The 15120-nt window shown below is 42.4% G+C and overlaps 1 protein-coding gene across 2 annotated transcripts in view; it reads left to right on the forward strand.

Annotated features, from left to right (window-relative positions):
* The window catches only part of lrrc75a (leucine rich repeat containing 75A), a 35205-nt gene that overhangs the window by 14886 nt on the left and 5199 nt on the right, over nt 1–15120 (forward strand). For both annotated transcript variants that reach the window (XM_052078956.1, XM_052078957.1), the window contains exons 3-4: nt 1758–1886; nt 5951–6063. In XM_052078956.1, the coding sequence (XP_051934916.1) occupies nt 1758–1886; nt 5951–6063 (242 nt within the window). The remainder of the gene's footprint in view (nt 1–1757; nt 1887–5950; nt 6064–15120) is intronic.

Below are 15120 nucleotides of genomic sequence, written 5' to 3' on the forward strand. Positions count from 1 at the left end.
TGCGAATGGTTGTTCGTCTCTGTGTGCCCTGCGATTGGTTGGCAACCGATTCAGGGTGTCCCCCGCCTACTGCCCGGAGACAGCTGGGATAGGCTCCAGCACCCCCGCGACCCTAGTGAGGATCAAGCGGTTCGGAAGATGAATGAATGAATGAATGTTCATCCAGGTAATAGTCAGAGTTTGTTACCCTTTGTTTGTTGTTGAAGAAGTTATTGTCTGGGTCCAAATTGTTCTCGGGATCGAATGGCTTATAGTCAATATCTTCAAAGGGTTGGACGTTCATGTTTTTGGGATGTGAATTTCCCGCTCCCACACGGCCGTCGATGGGTCCCGCACGGCCGTCGTTGGTTCCCTCGCTGTCGTCGCTCGCTCTCTCGCCGTCATCACTGGGTCCCTCGTGGTCACTGGCTCCCTTGCGGTCGTCGCCGACTCCCTCACGCTCGCCGGCTAGCTGCCTCCCGGCTCTCTCACGCGCGCTGGCTGGTTGTCTCCCGGCTGCCTCCTCTTTGTGTATACTTTGTGATGGAGCTGCCGTTTAGGCTGACTGTTCAAGAAATGAATTTTGTTTTCTACAAACCGCCTGAATTACAATGCTTTCATGCCAGATGTTTGTCGTAAAATCACAACAAAGAATGCACTATGGCAAGCAAGGCAAGGAAAAAAAACTCCAACAGAACTCACTTTAGGGCATTCCCACTAGTCCACATGAACAGTGCCTTCCACGAAATTTTCCCCCAGCATCTGAAATTTGCTGCCCTCTGAAATTGACTGTGGAAGTGCTGCATGCATACAGTCTTCAAAAAGACAAGTGTAATAATAATACATTTTATTTATAAGCGCCTTCCAAGACACCCAAGGACACTTTACAATAACAAAAAACACAAAACAATACAAGTGTAGAGTCAGTGTAGCGTTTGAAATGACCATAACTACAATAATTCAACAACGCTAAGTGAGGTTTTTTTTTTGTGTTTTATAATTCATTTCGGCATAGTTTCCTTTGTGGAGTTTGATTGTTCTCCCTGTGTCTGTTTGGGTTTTCTCCAGCTACTATAGTTTGCTCCCACATTCCAAAAGAATTCACGATATGTTAATTGAACATTTCAGATCATCCCAAAGTGTTACTGTGAGCGTGGACGGTCTGTGTGTGCCCTGCGATTGGCTGTTCAGGATGTACCCCGTCTACTGCCCGTTAACAGGTGGGATTGGCTCCCTCACACTTGCAGTCTTCGTGAAGATAAGCGGTTCGGATAATGTATGGATGGACGTTTCCCCTTAGTTCTTTAATGACTGTTGATAAGCAATGGTAATTTTACGGTATATGGAGTTTGCATATTTTTCAAGCAGGGGCGAACCGGATTGTGGTGTCAGATTGTGTGAGTCTATTTGCATAATTACATTTATTTTGTGCCATTTACCCAGTAGCCAAGCAACTCATAAGCCACAGCTGCACAAATTAGATCCAAAACAGGTCATCAGAACATTTTTTTGCCTTTGAAAGAATAATACAGCATATCCTGGTTTTGCTTGACAGTGGAAATTCAACAGGTTATAAAAAAGTCTGATCAATGTCCACATATGTTATGTGCCTTATGTGCTTATATTTGTGTATGATGTGACAGTGTGTTTTCTTTCCATGTTCAGTGAGTCATGAGGTTTGTGCGAAATGTGTTACATAACGATAATGTCTTCGTTCCTATAAGAGGGCATAAAGTGTATAAAAAGCCAATCTATGTGGTGTGTGTATGTGTGTGTAGGACCTGGGCATGGAATCGACATCTCTGGACGATGTATTATACCGCTACGCCAGCTTTAGAAACCTTGTCGACCCCATCACACATGACCTGATCATCAGCCTGGCACGATATGTACACTGCCCAAAGACGGTAAATCACACGCACACACACACGCGTACCAGTGTACTTCCCAAATATTGCAAATTGCAGTAAAATCTCTTTTGCACACCCACATGGGCCAAAGTGATTCATTGCTAACAGCGGATCTCTTGATTTATTTCGTCTGACTTTATTAGATTTGAGAATTGCTCTAAGTGGTTGTGTAGAAGTGTGTGCGTTCTTTTTTTTGTGTGTTTATTGATTCATCTAGTTTGAGATGTCATTGAGTCAGAGTCAACGAAAGTGTGACAGCTACCCTACTAGATGAAAAATGCAGGCAGTGACATGGAGCGGTGAAGATAAAAAGGCATTTCATGCTGACTGGCTCATGTGTTCTGAGACAAATGCCCCGAAGCTGACATGATGTGTTCAGCACGAGTGCATTTGGTCATCATGACCTAAGAACAGCAAATCACTAAGGGCCTCATGTACTGTACAAAAACATATGTGGCTTTCATACTAAAGTACGACCAAATATCTCAAACATGACATGCACAAATGCAGTGAAAAGTATTCGATATTAGCAAACTCGCTTGTGATGGATGGTGGCAGAGCTGGATATTGAAGGGAGCGGGGATCATTGGATCTTTTGAGATGAATTGATATCAGTTTTATCCAGAATGTAAGTGGCCAAGTAAATGATAGCCTACGGAGGAAAAGAGGCATAAAGACACAGGAGATGTGTCTGGTTCTGGATCGACCCGAATAATATTTTTGGATTCCGGAAATACAGGCTCAGACAAAAAAGCGCACAAAGTAAAAACCGAAATCGCTGGTCACAAGGAGCCAGACGAAACAATGCACTCACAAAAAAAAAAAAAAAAACGCTTGCAAAAGGCAAGGTACAATGGAAATGCAGAGAAAAAACAAACAAAATGTCAAGAAGCTAATAGCGTGAAGTCACAGATCAAGAGCAATAATTCGTTCATTCATTCATTTTCCGATCAGCTTATCCTCACAAGAGACGTGGGCTGAGCTGGAGCCTATCCCAGCTGTCTTCGGTCAGTAGGCGGGGGACACGCTGAACCGGTTGCCAGACAATCGCAGGGCACACAGAGACGAACAACCATCTGCGCTCACACTCACACTTTGGGAGACAGGGAGGCTGGATTTGGAATTGAACCCGGTACCTCTACACTGTGAGGTTGACGCGCTAACCGCTGGACCACCGGGCTGCCTCAAGAGCAATAAGAAAACGAACAAAAAAACTTACAAACTAGAATCTATGACTAATGAGAGCGACTACGGAGGGTATCAAGAGGTCTGGAAAACAACAGTTGAAGCACAACAGCGAGCAAGGTCAATAATCCGACAAGAGACGAGGCTGCTTGGCAGTCTATAAATACTTGGCAAGACTTGATGGGGAAACGCCTGCAGGAGGGAAACACCCTTCACTCCAGCTGGACCTGAAACACAACCAAAACAGACAGAACATGACAAGATGTGGGAGAAAATTAAATAAAAGTCCAAGTGAAATGTAGAAAAGCACAAGGCCCAGTCAGATACGGCTACTGCTGCTTTTAACAACCCAGGATCTTTCTCAGTTATTCTGTTACAATCCACTTAATGCAGCTTTAATAACTCAAGGGCGTTTACATTGAACGGTTGGTAGAAATAATGTCTCAACCAGTTGGACACACAATACAAGAACGTGTTGAAAGGTTGAGAATTGAAACATCAAACGACACTACAAAGCTGATGTTGAACAAACACACGCAGAGTTCTTGATTTTTGGACCAATGAAGTGAAAATGGAACATTTCTGTCAGCACGCCTGACAATCTGTCGTGACACTCAAAATGAAGTTCTGTCATCCCGCATTCTTTTCTCTTCATCGTCTTTGCACTCTTCTGACTTGTGTAAATTGCCTCTGCTTCGATGTCTCACTGGTATGAGCCGTAGTCATCGGTGTATGAAGTATTGCCGTCATGCACGGTTCACCAAAGATAGACCGTGGGGGATCAGGCTTTTCAGGCTCTGTGTGCCACTGACGCATAAATCGTTCTCCCACACTGACCCTCAAAAGTATTGGAACAGTGGATCCAATTCGGTTACTTTTATGGTCGACTGAAAACATTTGGGAACATTACGGATTTTATTCCGCTTTCATTTCTAGGGACTCGCGTGTGACCAACTTGTAAACCAGAAAGCTGTCCATAGGTGAACAATTAGCAATTGAGAAGCTGGCAAAACTCACTCACTGCCATTGCACAAACACCTGTTTAGCCACTAAGCCCTTTTGAATTTGCTGAAAATGCGAACCACAGGGGTACTAAAATATGTCAAACAGTTACACTAAGGTATTTGAGCATACATGCAAAATCATCGTTGGATTCATGACATGTGTGCACCAGCCCATTTCCTTTGCACCATTCTGCGTATGTTGACGAATCAGAATTCATTCTAAATGACAGCCAGTGCCATAAGCCCCTCTTCTATCACTCAATAAAAGGGGCATCGGCAAATGCACAGTGGTTTCAAGTTGCGGCAGATGGCCCCAAAACGTTCTCGGAAACTCAGAACACAGAATAATAATGTCACTGATTTTTAAAGTATTTGGTGGTGTTGTAACAGTGAATATTGAAAAGGTTTGGTGTAGTCAGTGGGACACGGGCTTGATGCAAGTCAATGCAAGCACAGGATTTGCAGCAAAATATTACGTCTTAAACGATTCTAAATGATCTGTTCCAATACCTCATCGCACCGAAAAATTCACGATTCATTCCGAATAATTCTGTCTTTGAAATTGTGTTAAGTCACCATTTTAAGTTAATTAAATGGCAGCCTTAATCGTAAATAATATATTTCGTCTCGCAAAGCATGAAACCAGTGGGCTGGAGTGAAACATCATTCAACGCTCTGTGAAGCATTGAAATCCCCAAACTTTGCTTCATATCAGACACACACACACACACACACACACACACACACACACACACACGCGCGCTTGGTTGACAGATGCATTTGCCAATTAGTTGCTCCAATGGTGCATAAATCAGGCTTTTCTTACCCTCATCTCTCTGCAGTAATGTCTTGCCCATAATGCCTCTCTTTGTTGGTCCTGCGTGAATTAGACGACTCACTGACAAGACTTTGACTGATAGCATCACTCTGTTTTATGAACAGTGATGAATTCCTCCAACTCTGTTGTTCAAGGCCAGAAGTCATTTAAGACAATTTTGAACCTTAAGTGTCTTTTTTTTTTAATCCAATTTTTTTGCTCTAATGTTGCCAAATTTAATGGCACCCTCTAGGCTCATGTCACATTTCTGCTAACAAACTTTGATCTGGCAAGGTCTGAAGAAAGACCGGGTGAAAAGTGGATCCCAAAAAGGAAGACTCGGATTCATGATGTTGAAAAAAATATCTTTATTTATAGAAAAGCGAGAAACCGAGAAAGTATGAACAGAAACCATGGGTGGTAAAAAAAAGCCAGATAAGGCAAATGACAACAAAAAGCCGCTTGCAACCGCCATGGAACAATTGAAAACCCGAAGTCCACAAAACGAAATGACACGAGTCCAAACACACGAACATTAAATAAGTCACAAATAACTTGACAAAGAAAATACTTACAAAACCGAAATCTATCGAGGCGAAAGCGCATATGAGCGAGAGCATGAGGTAAAAAAAATGGCACTTGGGCATGAACAGTGAATATGGTCAATAATCCGCCAAACACGAGCCATCTTGGAAGTCCCTAAATACAAGGAAGCTTGATTGCATGACGAGACAGGCACACCGCTGAAGGGTCACACCCAAAACTTCTGCTGGTGCTGAAACAAAAACAATGCAGAGCAGAACATGACATGATCAGCACTTGTTAAACTTCTTTAAAAAAAACAACAACAACAACAACAACAACAAACAAATATCTTGTGACCTTAACCTTGATGACTACCACATTTGGTCCACTTTGTTGTTCTTGTCACGATCGCTAGCAGTGTACTGTAGTTTACAACTTTTCACAGATTTCCATGACTCTGCTCGTAAGACTTTCTTTCACCTGTTCTTCATGGCTTCATTCCGTTGTTTGTGCCTCTCTGCGTCCAATAGGAGGGTGACTCTCTGGGGGCCATGGAGAAGGTTTGTCGTCAGCTGACCTACCACCTCAGCCCTCACTCTCAGTGGAGGAGACAAGGGCTGCTCAAGCGGAAACCCCAAGCATGGTGAACTTCAAGTGGTATTATTTTCATGACAAAATCCTTTTGTCATCTTCTTTTGTTTTGAACACTGTCCTTTATTTTTCATACTCAATTGATTGCCAACAATTGTCACCTAACTTTAATGTACCGTAATCCAATGGTACCTCTACTTACGAACGATACTTCATACAGAATTTTGAAGTTACAAAACGCCTCAATAGAAAAATATTGCCTCTTGTTCCACAAGAAATTTCAAATTATGAAAGTTAAAATTACAGTATGGGCTGCTACTCGTAGCTCCGAGTTTCTTGACATAACATACTTATAGCTGCTCTGCCATTGGCTATTATCTAGCAACTTCCTGGCATTCCATTGGCGAAGCGGGATCTCTACGGTATGAGTCTATGTGTGTAGATAGATAGATATACGTCGTCGTCATTCGCCCCTGGGTCCATGAGGTGTTCCGATAGATTCACGTAAATGTGAATCACCCAGAAAAAGTCGCTCACTATGCTAATGTTTGCCTTGGACATTTTCAAAGGATTGTGAAAAGCCGACATAAGCAAACGTGCTTGGATCAGTTCTGTACGAAAAGCCAGGCAAAAAACACTTCTGAGAGAGAACATGAACTAAAGAGGGCAAAAAACGATGAGGATGCGGTTAAAAGTTAAACAACCATCATTTTTATTCATTACTCTATTCTTTGTTTTTTTTTACATTATGGCCAACTCTCATTTATTGTGCAACAATCTACTTGTGACATGTATTTGTTACAAAATGTGATGCGTTTGTATGCGTTAGAAAACATTGATGTCTGAATTGGGGGGTTCTTGGAATGCATTAGGCCACTTCAATGGAAAATGAGTCTCTACTTAAATTTTTCATTAAGAAATTTCTTCCATAACCAATTAGTTTTAGAAGTAGAGGTGCCACTGTAGTTTACTCCCCCAGGAATTGGTCAAATAAAATGTATTATTATTATTATTATTATTATTATTAAATGTGTATCTTTGTAGAGGCCACAACTTTTCACCATGCGTCTTACAACTTAAAGCAGTCCTCGAAACTTCAAAGCACTTCACATCCAACATGGCCAAATTAGCTCAAATTAAAAGGCAGATTCCGAAGTACTGCTTTAACTGATCTTTCAGGGAATTATCCTTCTTTTTTTAGAGTAAGGGCCTTACTAACTCTAAATGATGCATAACAATTTGAACAAGCCGCTTTTCAGCCATGACATTTTGGGGCAAGTTTTAAAACAAATGGAAATGTACATGCATGTGGCTTTGAAAGAGCTCGGGGTAAAATCTCCTATGACATGCAAGACACAAATCAACATCAGAGAATGTTGATTTGTGTCCCACCACCAGGCTCCTATCGTCATAATGGTTATGTTTTTAGACAAGTACATGGCTGCGTGTCAGTTGCGATGCTCCGTTTTAGGCTGTGCATGCGATTGGCTCCAATCCACCTACAAGAAATTGTGCTCTAGAAAATGGATGCATATTCAGATGAGATCTTACTTTTCTTATCCAGTGTAACACAAAAAATGAATTGGAATACTACACCAAAACCTGTGACCAGCAACTATTTTTAACGTGCAAACATGCAGTCTTCCTGAAAAATGCATCCTGGTATGAGCAGATAGCAGTGGTGACAGTAATCACAATATCCGATTTTTTTAAAAAAGGGTGCAAAGATTATGTGAAATTATTCTGCACTGATGAGCAGCCTTTAAGTAATTCCACGTCGCAGGTGTAAGCGAGAGGCGAGACTGGGCTCATTTAACTCTCACGGCATCATGAGACGGTGTCTTTTTTATGGGAGACACAAATATAAATGTCGTCCTTGCACACTGTGGAACATGTATGAACATAATAATGACTTACATCCCACCACAGCATCCTGACGGGCAAGTGTGTGCGTTTTCTATTGTAAACACTTTGTGGTGAAAAGCGTCGGCATTCCCGTTTCGCACGGTTTGCACATGTTGTTATGGCAACACTTTGTAAATGAGAAAATGCGTTTGAAAGCAGTGTGTTGAAATGAATAAGGTCTTCAAATATAACGCCGATGAACTTGAGTATTTGTAGGCTAGCGATGTTAATCACTTTGAAAATGGACATTTTTTAAGGAGAGCTGCAGTTTGCGTAGAGTCACCTCAGTAATTTATATTTCTTGACTGATGAGTGACTGTAAAGGCCTCTGATGTAAAATTGTAACGCAACACCTCATTAGATTAGATTAGATCACAAATTCCCCCATTGTGGGACTAATGAGGGTGAGCAAATCCAATCTAGATGAAGTTGTAATTTGCCACGGGGTAGAGCTGCGCTGTTGTTTATTTGCTTGGTTGACAAAAACAAATTCTATCTGGTGGATCTGTTTACTACAGCTCTCAAGCTCCTAAATAGAGTTGTTCACGTGTTGAAAGGTGCCGAAAGGTTTCATCTTGGTCTGAGCACTTGAATTTCTTGCACAAAAGACTCAACGGAGTTCAGGCATGATGCTATGCGTCAACAAGCCTGGGGAGCAGCTCTACCAGTTTGTCCTCGTTATGTGACCCGATCTTGTCAGTCTCATATGAGCATTATTGCCATTTCGGGGGGAGCTGCTTCACAACAGTCCTCTCAGTAGTGTGCAGCTGGAAGGTACAAAGGTGCGATGAAGGATCTTAAGCGGCCTCTGTGCGCAGGGGCATGCAGGGGTAGCTACGTTTGCTTAAAGGGGTAGTCAAGTTAAACATGTTCTTGAGCAGTGGTGCCCATTAGGTAGATCCTGACCGGTAGATCTAAGACAGGTCCCAAGTAGATCCGAGCAGAACAACAAAAAAAAAAAAACAACAATTTGTGTGTTTTTGTACATGTTAGTAATATATATTTTTGTGTTAATGTACGCTGCACCCTAATCATCCTATCAGTCTCATTTTCACCCAAAAAAAAAAAAAAAATGAAATAAAGCAGGTAAATCTTGAATTTACGGTGGCGCGTGAGTTCGTCACTGGAAGTTGTTTGCGCTCTTCAGTCTGCAATTGCAGCTTGTAATCAGAGCTGTTGCGCTCTATCTTTTATCGTCATTATTCTCATTCAGAGTTTGCTTCGTGTACAATTCACTGAGGGCACGGGCAAAGAATAGGAATCTCGGAGGGCCCAGTGAAGCACTTTAAAACTGTACGTGTGAGCTACGATAGTTAACAGGCTGCAAAAGTGCATCGCATGCCTCAGTTTCTCAGGTCTCTCCATCTGGATCTGTTGTGGGTAAGGTGTTGACTTTGTTGCAGGGTCACATTGCAGGCCCCAAGGTCCAGGGCTATTGTGTCCTTCCAGCCAGCTTGCTGGGGGTTGAAGGCCAAGAGTGTGCGGGTTGGGTGTTCCTGGGGCAGGCGGATGACATGGCCATACCATCGCACTCGCCGCATTGCTGCAAGACGGGAGGACGGAGGTGACTGAGGCATTGTAGACTGAGCTTTGTTGCCCGGAATATGTGCCGGTGGCGCCGCAAGGACTGCATGACAGAGGCTGCAAGGGCGCGGCGAGGGTCGACCTCTGTTTTGAGGTTTCCATTGTTAGTCATTGTCGAGCCAAGATATTTAAAGGTGGAGACAAAGTGGACGGGGTGAAGGGAAACCAGGGAAACCAAACCAAAGCGTACAAGAAGGCTAAGCGTAGCAGCGAGTATGGCAGGGAAGCTGGCTGACGAACTGGCAATGTGTGCCTCTTCAGACTGGCCTTTACGCTGCAAGGGGTGAGTGTGGCAGACGAGCTGTAGACTGGCAGGTGTGTAGGTGAGGCGCCGAGCCCACACTGAATTAAGGGAAAGGGAACAAAACACAACAGAGGGAGGAGCCACACAGTGGACTACTGAGGACAGACAATGTATCAATCAGTTTCATGTGACATATGCAGACTTTACCGTACTGGCCCGAATACAAGACGGTGTTTTTTGCATTGAAATAAGACGTCTTATATTCGGGGTCTAGACATTATACCCATTCACGACGCTAGATGGCGCCAGATTTCATTGAAGCGAATGCTGAATTTGACTCCCCAGGCTAAAGCGAACCCCTGTCACAAAGAATAAAAATAAAAATATCGGTAGAACGAAGAAGAAAAATAATAAATGAAAATGAAAATAATAGAAGAGATAATAGAAAATGGAGAAACGTAGTGACAATCTGGAGAAAAGTGGGTCGAAGATCGGCCAGGTTCACCGGCAGCTGAGAAGAAGTTGATGTAATTTACATTTCAAAAACCAGAAGCCATTCATTTATGAATGTGATAGCACTTTAGTTTACATATTTAAACGTTCAGATATTAAGATTTGAATGAGGCAAAATAACATGCTTTTTCTCTCATTATATTGTCTTAATCATTTGTTTCAGATGTACTGTAATTATGTTCTGTATACAAATGCATTTGGTGTTCAAAAAGTATTTTTTTTTTCAAACTTGAGTCTTGAAAAGGAGGGGGTTGTCTTATAATCAGGGCCGTCTTATAATCAGGGCCAAGTAAGTCTGGCTGTACGCGCATCTTGGAGGCAGAGAACACGTGCTTGTGAGTCGTCATAGTCTCGTGCCGTGGGTTGTCAGAATGGAAAGAGCATACATAGAGATCTAGTCTTTTATAGAATTCCTGCTGGTAAACACCCCTTTCAGAAAACCCGGCAAAAGTTATGGTTACAAGCTTGACGACGTGAGAATTGCACTGAGGAGGCAATTAAGAATGCTCGTCTTTGCAAACAACAGTGACGTCATTAAGATGCACGTGCATCCTGGAGGTAATGTTTGCAAACATTGAAACTCATCTATCCTAACATTGTTAGCACATATCGTAGAGTGCTCACTTTTTATGTAAGAATTCGTGGGATTTATTTTCTAATTGCCCGTACTGTTTTTTTGTCATGTTTGACACTCCAAGGTTTATATTCATCGCATGTCATGAAGAATATAGGTGTTGGACTAGTGTTGTGTTGAGAATAGAGTTTTCATGTTTGGTTATTGATGGCGTTTATTGCCATATGGTACAAAGACCTGTTGTCATGACCTTTTTTTTTCTGTCTGCCACTGTGATTGTCTGTTGGCATGTACTGTTGGACACTTGCAGACTGGCTGGCCCCTGCTGTCTTACTCACAAAGTGTATTGATTGCCTCCCACCAACTGTAAGTGCAGAATGACTCAGGATGTTTGCAACACTCTTCACCCGCAGTGGACTAAATATAATTCAACAAAAAGAATGTCTCGTATTTAACAATGCCCCAGAAGGTGTGGCAATGTATTTGGCAGTTGAATTTTTGCTATTTAGTGGTAGCATACAGTCAATATGGGCAGCAATATTGGTAATAAAAGAATAGAGTGTAGTTAAATCTATCTTCATTTAATCTTTAAACAAACCACAAACCACACCCCACCCAACTAACACAACTTTGTTAGTCACTGTGTCAGTTACATGTATGCTTAGAAAAACAATTGTCTGTCTGATAGAAATTCAAATGTAACATTTCATGTCCACATTCATGATGCAAAGGTCACAGCAGTATGCTGACACTGTTGTCACCTTCCTGGGACTGGCAGGAATACATTTACTGGAGTTAAATGACACTGAAAGGATTCTTCAACGGCATCCAAGGTGCAACACCTTCTTTTCATCTCTCTGTGACTCATATTTATTCCTTCGGGAAAGCTGACCTCCCTGTCGTGATATCAACCATGTTACCCACCTGTGCCTCCTGCTGCTTACCCAAGTAACAATCTTTTATTTTGTGTTTTTATTTTGTTTTGTTTTGTTTTTACAGTTCCATTCTAGAAAAATTAATTATGGTTCTTGTAATCCTTCTGGAGACTGCATAAATCTCTTTCATTTCTTGTTGTTAATAAACACTGTGACTGGCGGCTTTAGTGCAAGTTTACTGATAACACACTCTAGCTCACTCATTTGTGCAGGACACTGTAAGCTACATCATTCTGTATGACCCAGTTGAGAATAATTAAGAATCTGATCATTTTTGCGGTGAAACTGCTTTAGCAGTGGGTGCCATTGGTTACGAAGGCGCAGTGTTTTTATTAGCACACTTAGACCATAACCACAGTTGTGTGGCATCAATTTATGGCTTGTTTGTCGAAAGGTCAGGAGCCACATCAGTTTTTGCGCATCCGTGTAATGGAATTGGCTATTCTGTATTGTCATATGGGAATGTTTTTTTTCAGTATAATTTCGACACTGCACAGGGTAGCTGTCAGCAACTGTACATCCTTCTCAGGAGAGAGCATATTTGATTTTATATTTTTGATTATTCTCTTACTATTGCAAAGTGTATTTCCTGTCCTCCACACAATTCAAATAAGCTCATGCAATAAAAGCATGTATGTATGTATATTATACATCAATCAGGGTTTTCCCCTGTGCTTTACATGCGGGTTTTCCCCAGTGCTTTATATGCCTGGTGGGTCGCTTCACATTCGCCACCTTGTCAGTGATGAAAAGGAAGTGCCGATGTAAATATTTCAGACACACTCAGACACAAAATTGCTTTTGGGGATCCTGGCTATCACACATGTACATTGCATACAGTATTCTCGCAATCCTGTGGCAAGTGATGCACAGGAATCATTGCAATATAATCACAACGTCACTTGTAAATCCAATCATGCATTATTTACATCTGCCGGTGGCAGAACGCTAGTAAGCGTTATCTGTTGTGATCCAAAAATGGATGAAAACATGAATATTATAATAATAATAATAATGCATTTTATTTATATTGTTGGGTCCTGCACCAAAAATCAGCTATATTGACCCGAGTCGTACAAAATAAGATTGCATTCCTGCCGCTAGCATTGGTGAGCTGAGCCGCAAATCATCATATGATGGCAGTTGACGGGCGTTTGCTATTCAAATAAGTTAAAAGCTTGCCTATCATTGACATGACAGATAGACAGTGGTCGTATATGGCATTATGTATGTATTGTGTGTGGTATTGGGCAGGGAATCACTGTCTGGGCCTCTGTCATGTTAGGACCATGTTGTAAATCTCAACAATCTGTCTTGTTTTCATTCATTCATTCATCTTCCAATGTATCATCTTCCAAACCGCTTTAGCCTCACTAGGGTTGCGGGGGGTGCTGGAGTCTATCCCAGCTGGCTCCGGGCAGTAGGCGGGGGACACCCTGAATTGGTTGCCAGCCAATCACAGGGCACACGGAGACGAACAACCATCCACGCTCACACTCACACCTTAGGGACAATTTAGAGTGTTCAATCAGCCTGCCACGCATGTCTTTTTTGGAATGTGGGAGGAAACCGGAGCACCTGGGGAAAACCCACGCAGGCCCGGGGAGAACATGCAAACTCCACACAGGGAGGCCGGAGCTGGAATCGAACCCGGTACCTCTGCACTGTGAAGCCGACATGCTAACCACTGGACTACCGGGCCGCCCAGTCTTGTTTTCCTTTCTTTTATATCTTTTTTTTGTAAACGAAGTTATTTCCAACTCAGAGAACTGCCACGACGTGATGACAAATTTCTTCCGGAGGGGGTGGGAGGGTGCTGAAGCCTATCCCAGCTGTCTTCAGGCAGTAGGCAGGGGACACTATCAACTGGTTGCCAGCCAATCGCCGCAGACTGAGACAACCCAGTTAAATTAAATGGTGACAAACTTGTGTCACCAAAACTGGTTAAATAGGCTCCATCACGCCCTTGTGACTGTAAGTGGATTAGAAAATGGATGGATGGATGTTAAATTCAGTATTTGCACTTGTGTCTGATAGATGCATGAGATAATTATGAAAATATGGGACAAACATCGTCTTTTATTGGTTCAATACGGGGCACAACATTTAATTCCCAAAGGATGATTCCGTATTTTACTTTACGGGTGGCAACCTTAGGCGGCGGCTTCACTTCTCGTGACATCTAGTAAGCGGCATTGGCCCGCATAGATTCTGAATGTGAATCAGATTCCTTGTCCAAGTATGTAAAACACACAAGGAATTTACTTTCCCAAATACAACCCATCCAGAGGAAAATAAATAAAATAATGAGCAGAGGGAGACAGAATGAGAAGCCTGTCAATTCGCTGTTTAGCGGCCCAAAGAGGTGAAAGGAAAACATTAAGCAAGAGGAAGGGTGACAGACTCCAACCCTTCTCCTTGAATGGGAACATAGTTTGAGCCTGAGAAAAAAACCTCAGACCATCTCGTGAACGGGTAGGATGGAAGGAGAAGAGGGGGCGCAATGCACCCACTCTGACGAGAAACTCAGACCATTCAAGCGCTCTGTCAGTCAAGTTACGTCACGAGCGCAGAGCGAATAGAAACCTAACGAAGGCGGTGACATCAGAAAGGTGATTTGAGGGTTGTTATCGTGTGGGGTGTATGTGTGTCGAGCATCCGCAGCTTCATCATTAAACTTATCGTCTCCGGGGAGAGTCTCGGGCTCCAAGAAATGTAATCTACAAAAATAAAATCCCTACAGCGCCTGTGCTGATTAGGGTCAAGCTTAAACTAGAACCTAGGATGATTTGCATGAATAATATATATGGTTTAAAATATGGTTTTGCAAGCCATTGCAAAGTAAAGTGTTCGGCACTGACCGCTTCATTGAGCAAAACAGTATATCGCCCCTTTGTGCCCGGCTCACTTAATTCTTTGCCAGATCTATTTGTTCCAGTGGGTTTATTTATAGGCCAAACCATGCACTCGGAGACTACAGCTTTAAGTGCTATTCAAAAGCAATTTTTCATCTGCAAACTTCAGTGTCTTAAGCTCTAAATCCCCTTAGTGTCAAACTGTCTGCATTCCCCTCAGCTGCCATATTTTTGATTTACAAGTGTACTGTTTCCGTGAGCAACTGAGGATCAAAGCTTGCCCTAAGTACGGTTTATCTCATCAGAAGCTGTCCATGGTTTGTGTGTACTGACCGGCGATTGTTTTGCACCTGTTGGACACATAATTTGGGACACTCCTACACTCAGCTGAAGTAAAGTCCAAAGATAATAGTGGTTAGTTTTGAATAACGATGCCAGAGAGATTTTACTTCAACATCTTGCATGATTATGTTTTTAGTTGGCAGTGGTGTATGACACC

The sequence above is a fragment of the Hippocampus zosterae genome, chromosome 10, assembly GCF_025434085.1.
Source record: "Hippocampus zosterae strain Florida chromosome 10, ASM2543408v3, whole genome shotgun sequence".
Classification (NCBI taxonomy): domain Eukaryota; kingdom Metazoa; phylum Chordata; class Actinopteri; order Syngnathiformes; family Syngnathidae; genus Hippocampus; species Hippocampus zosterae.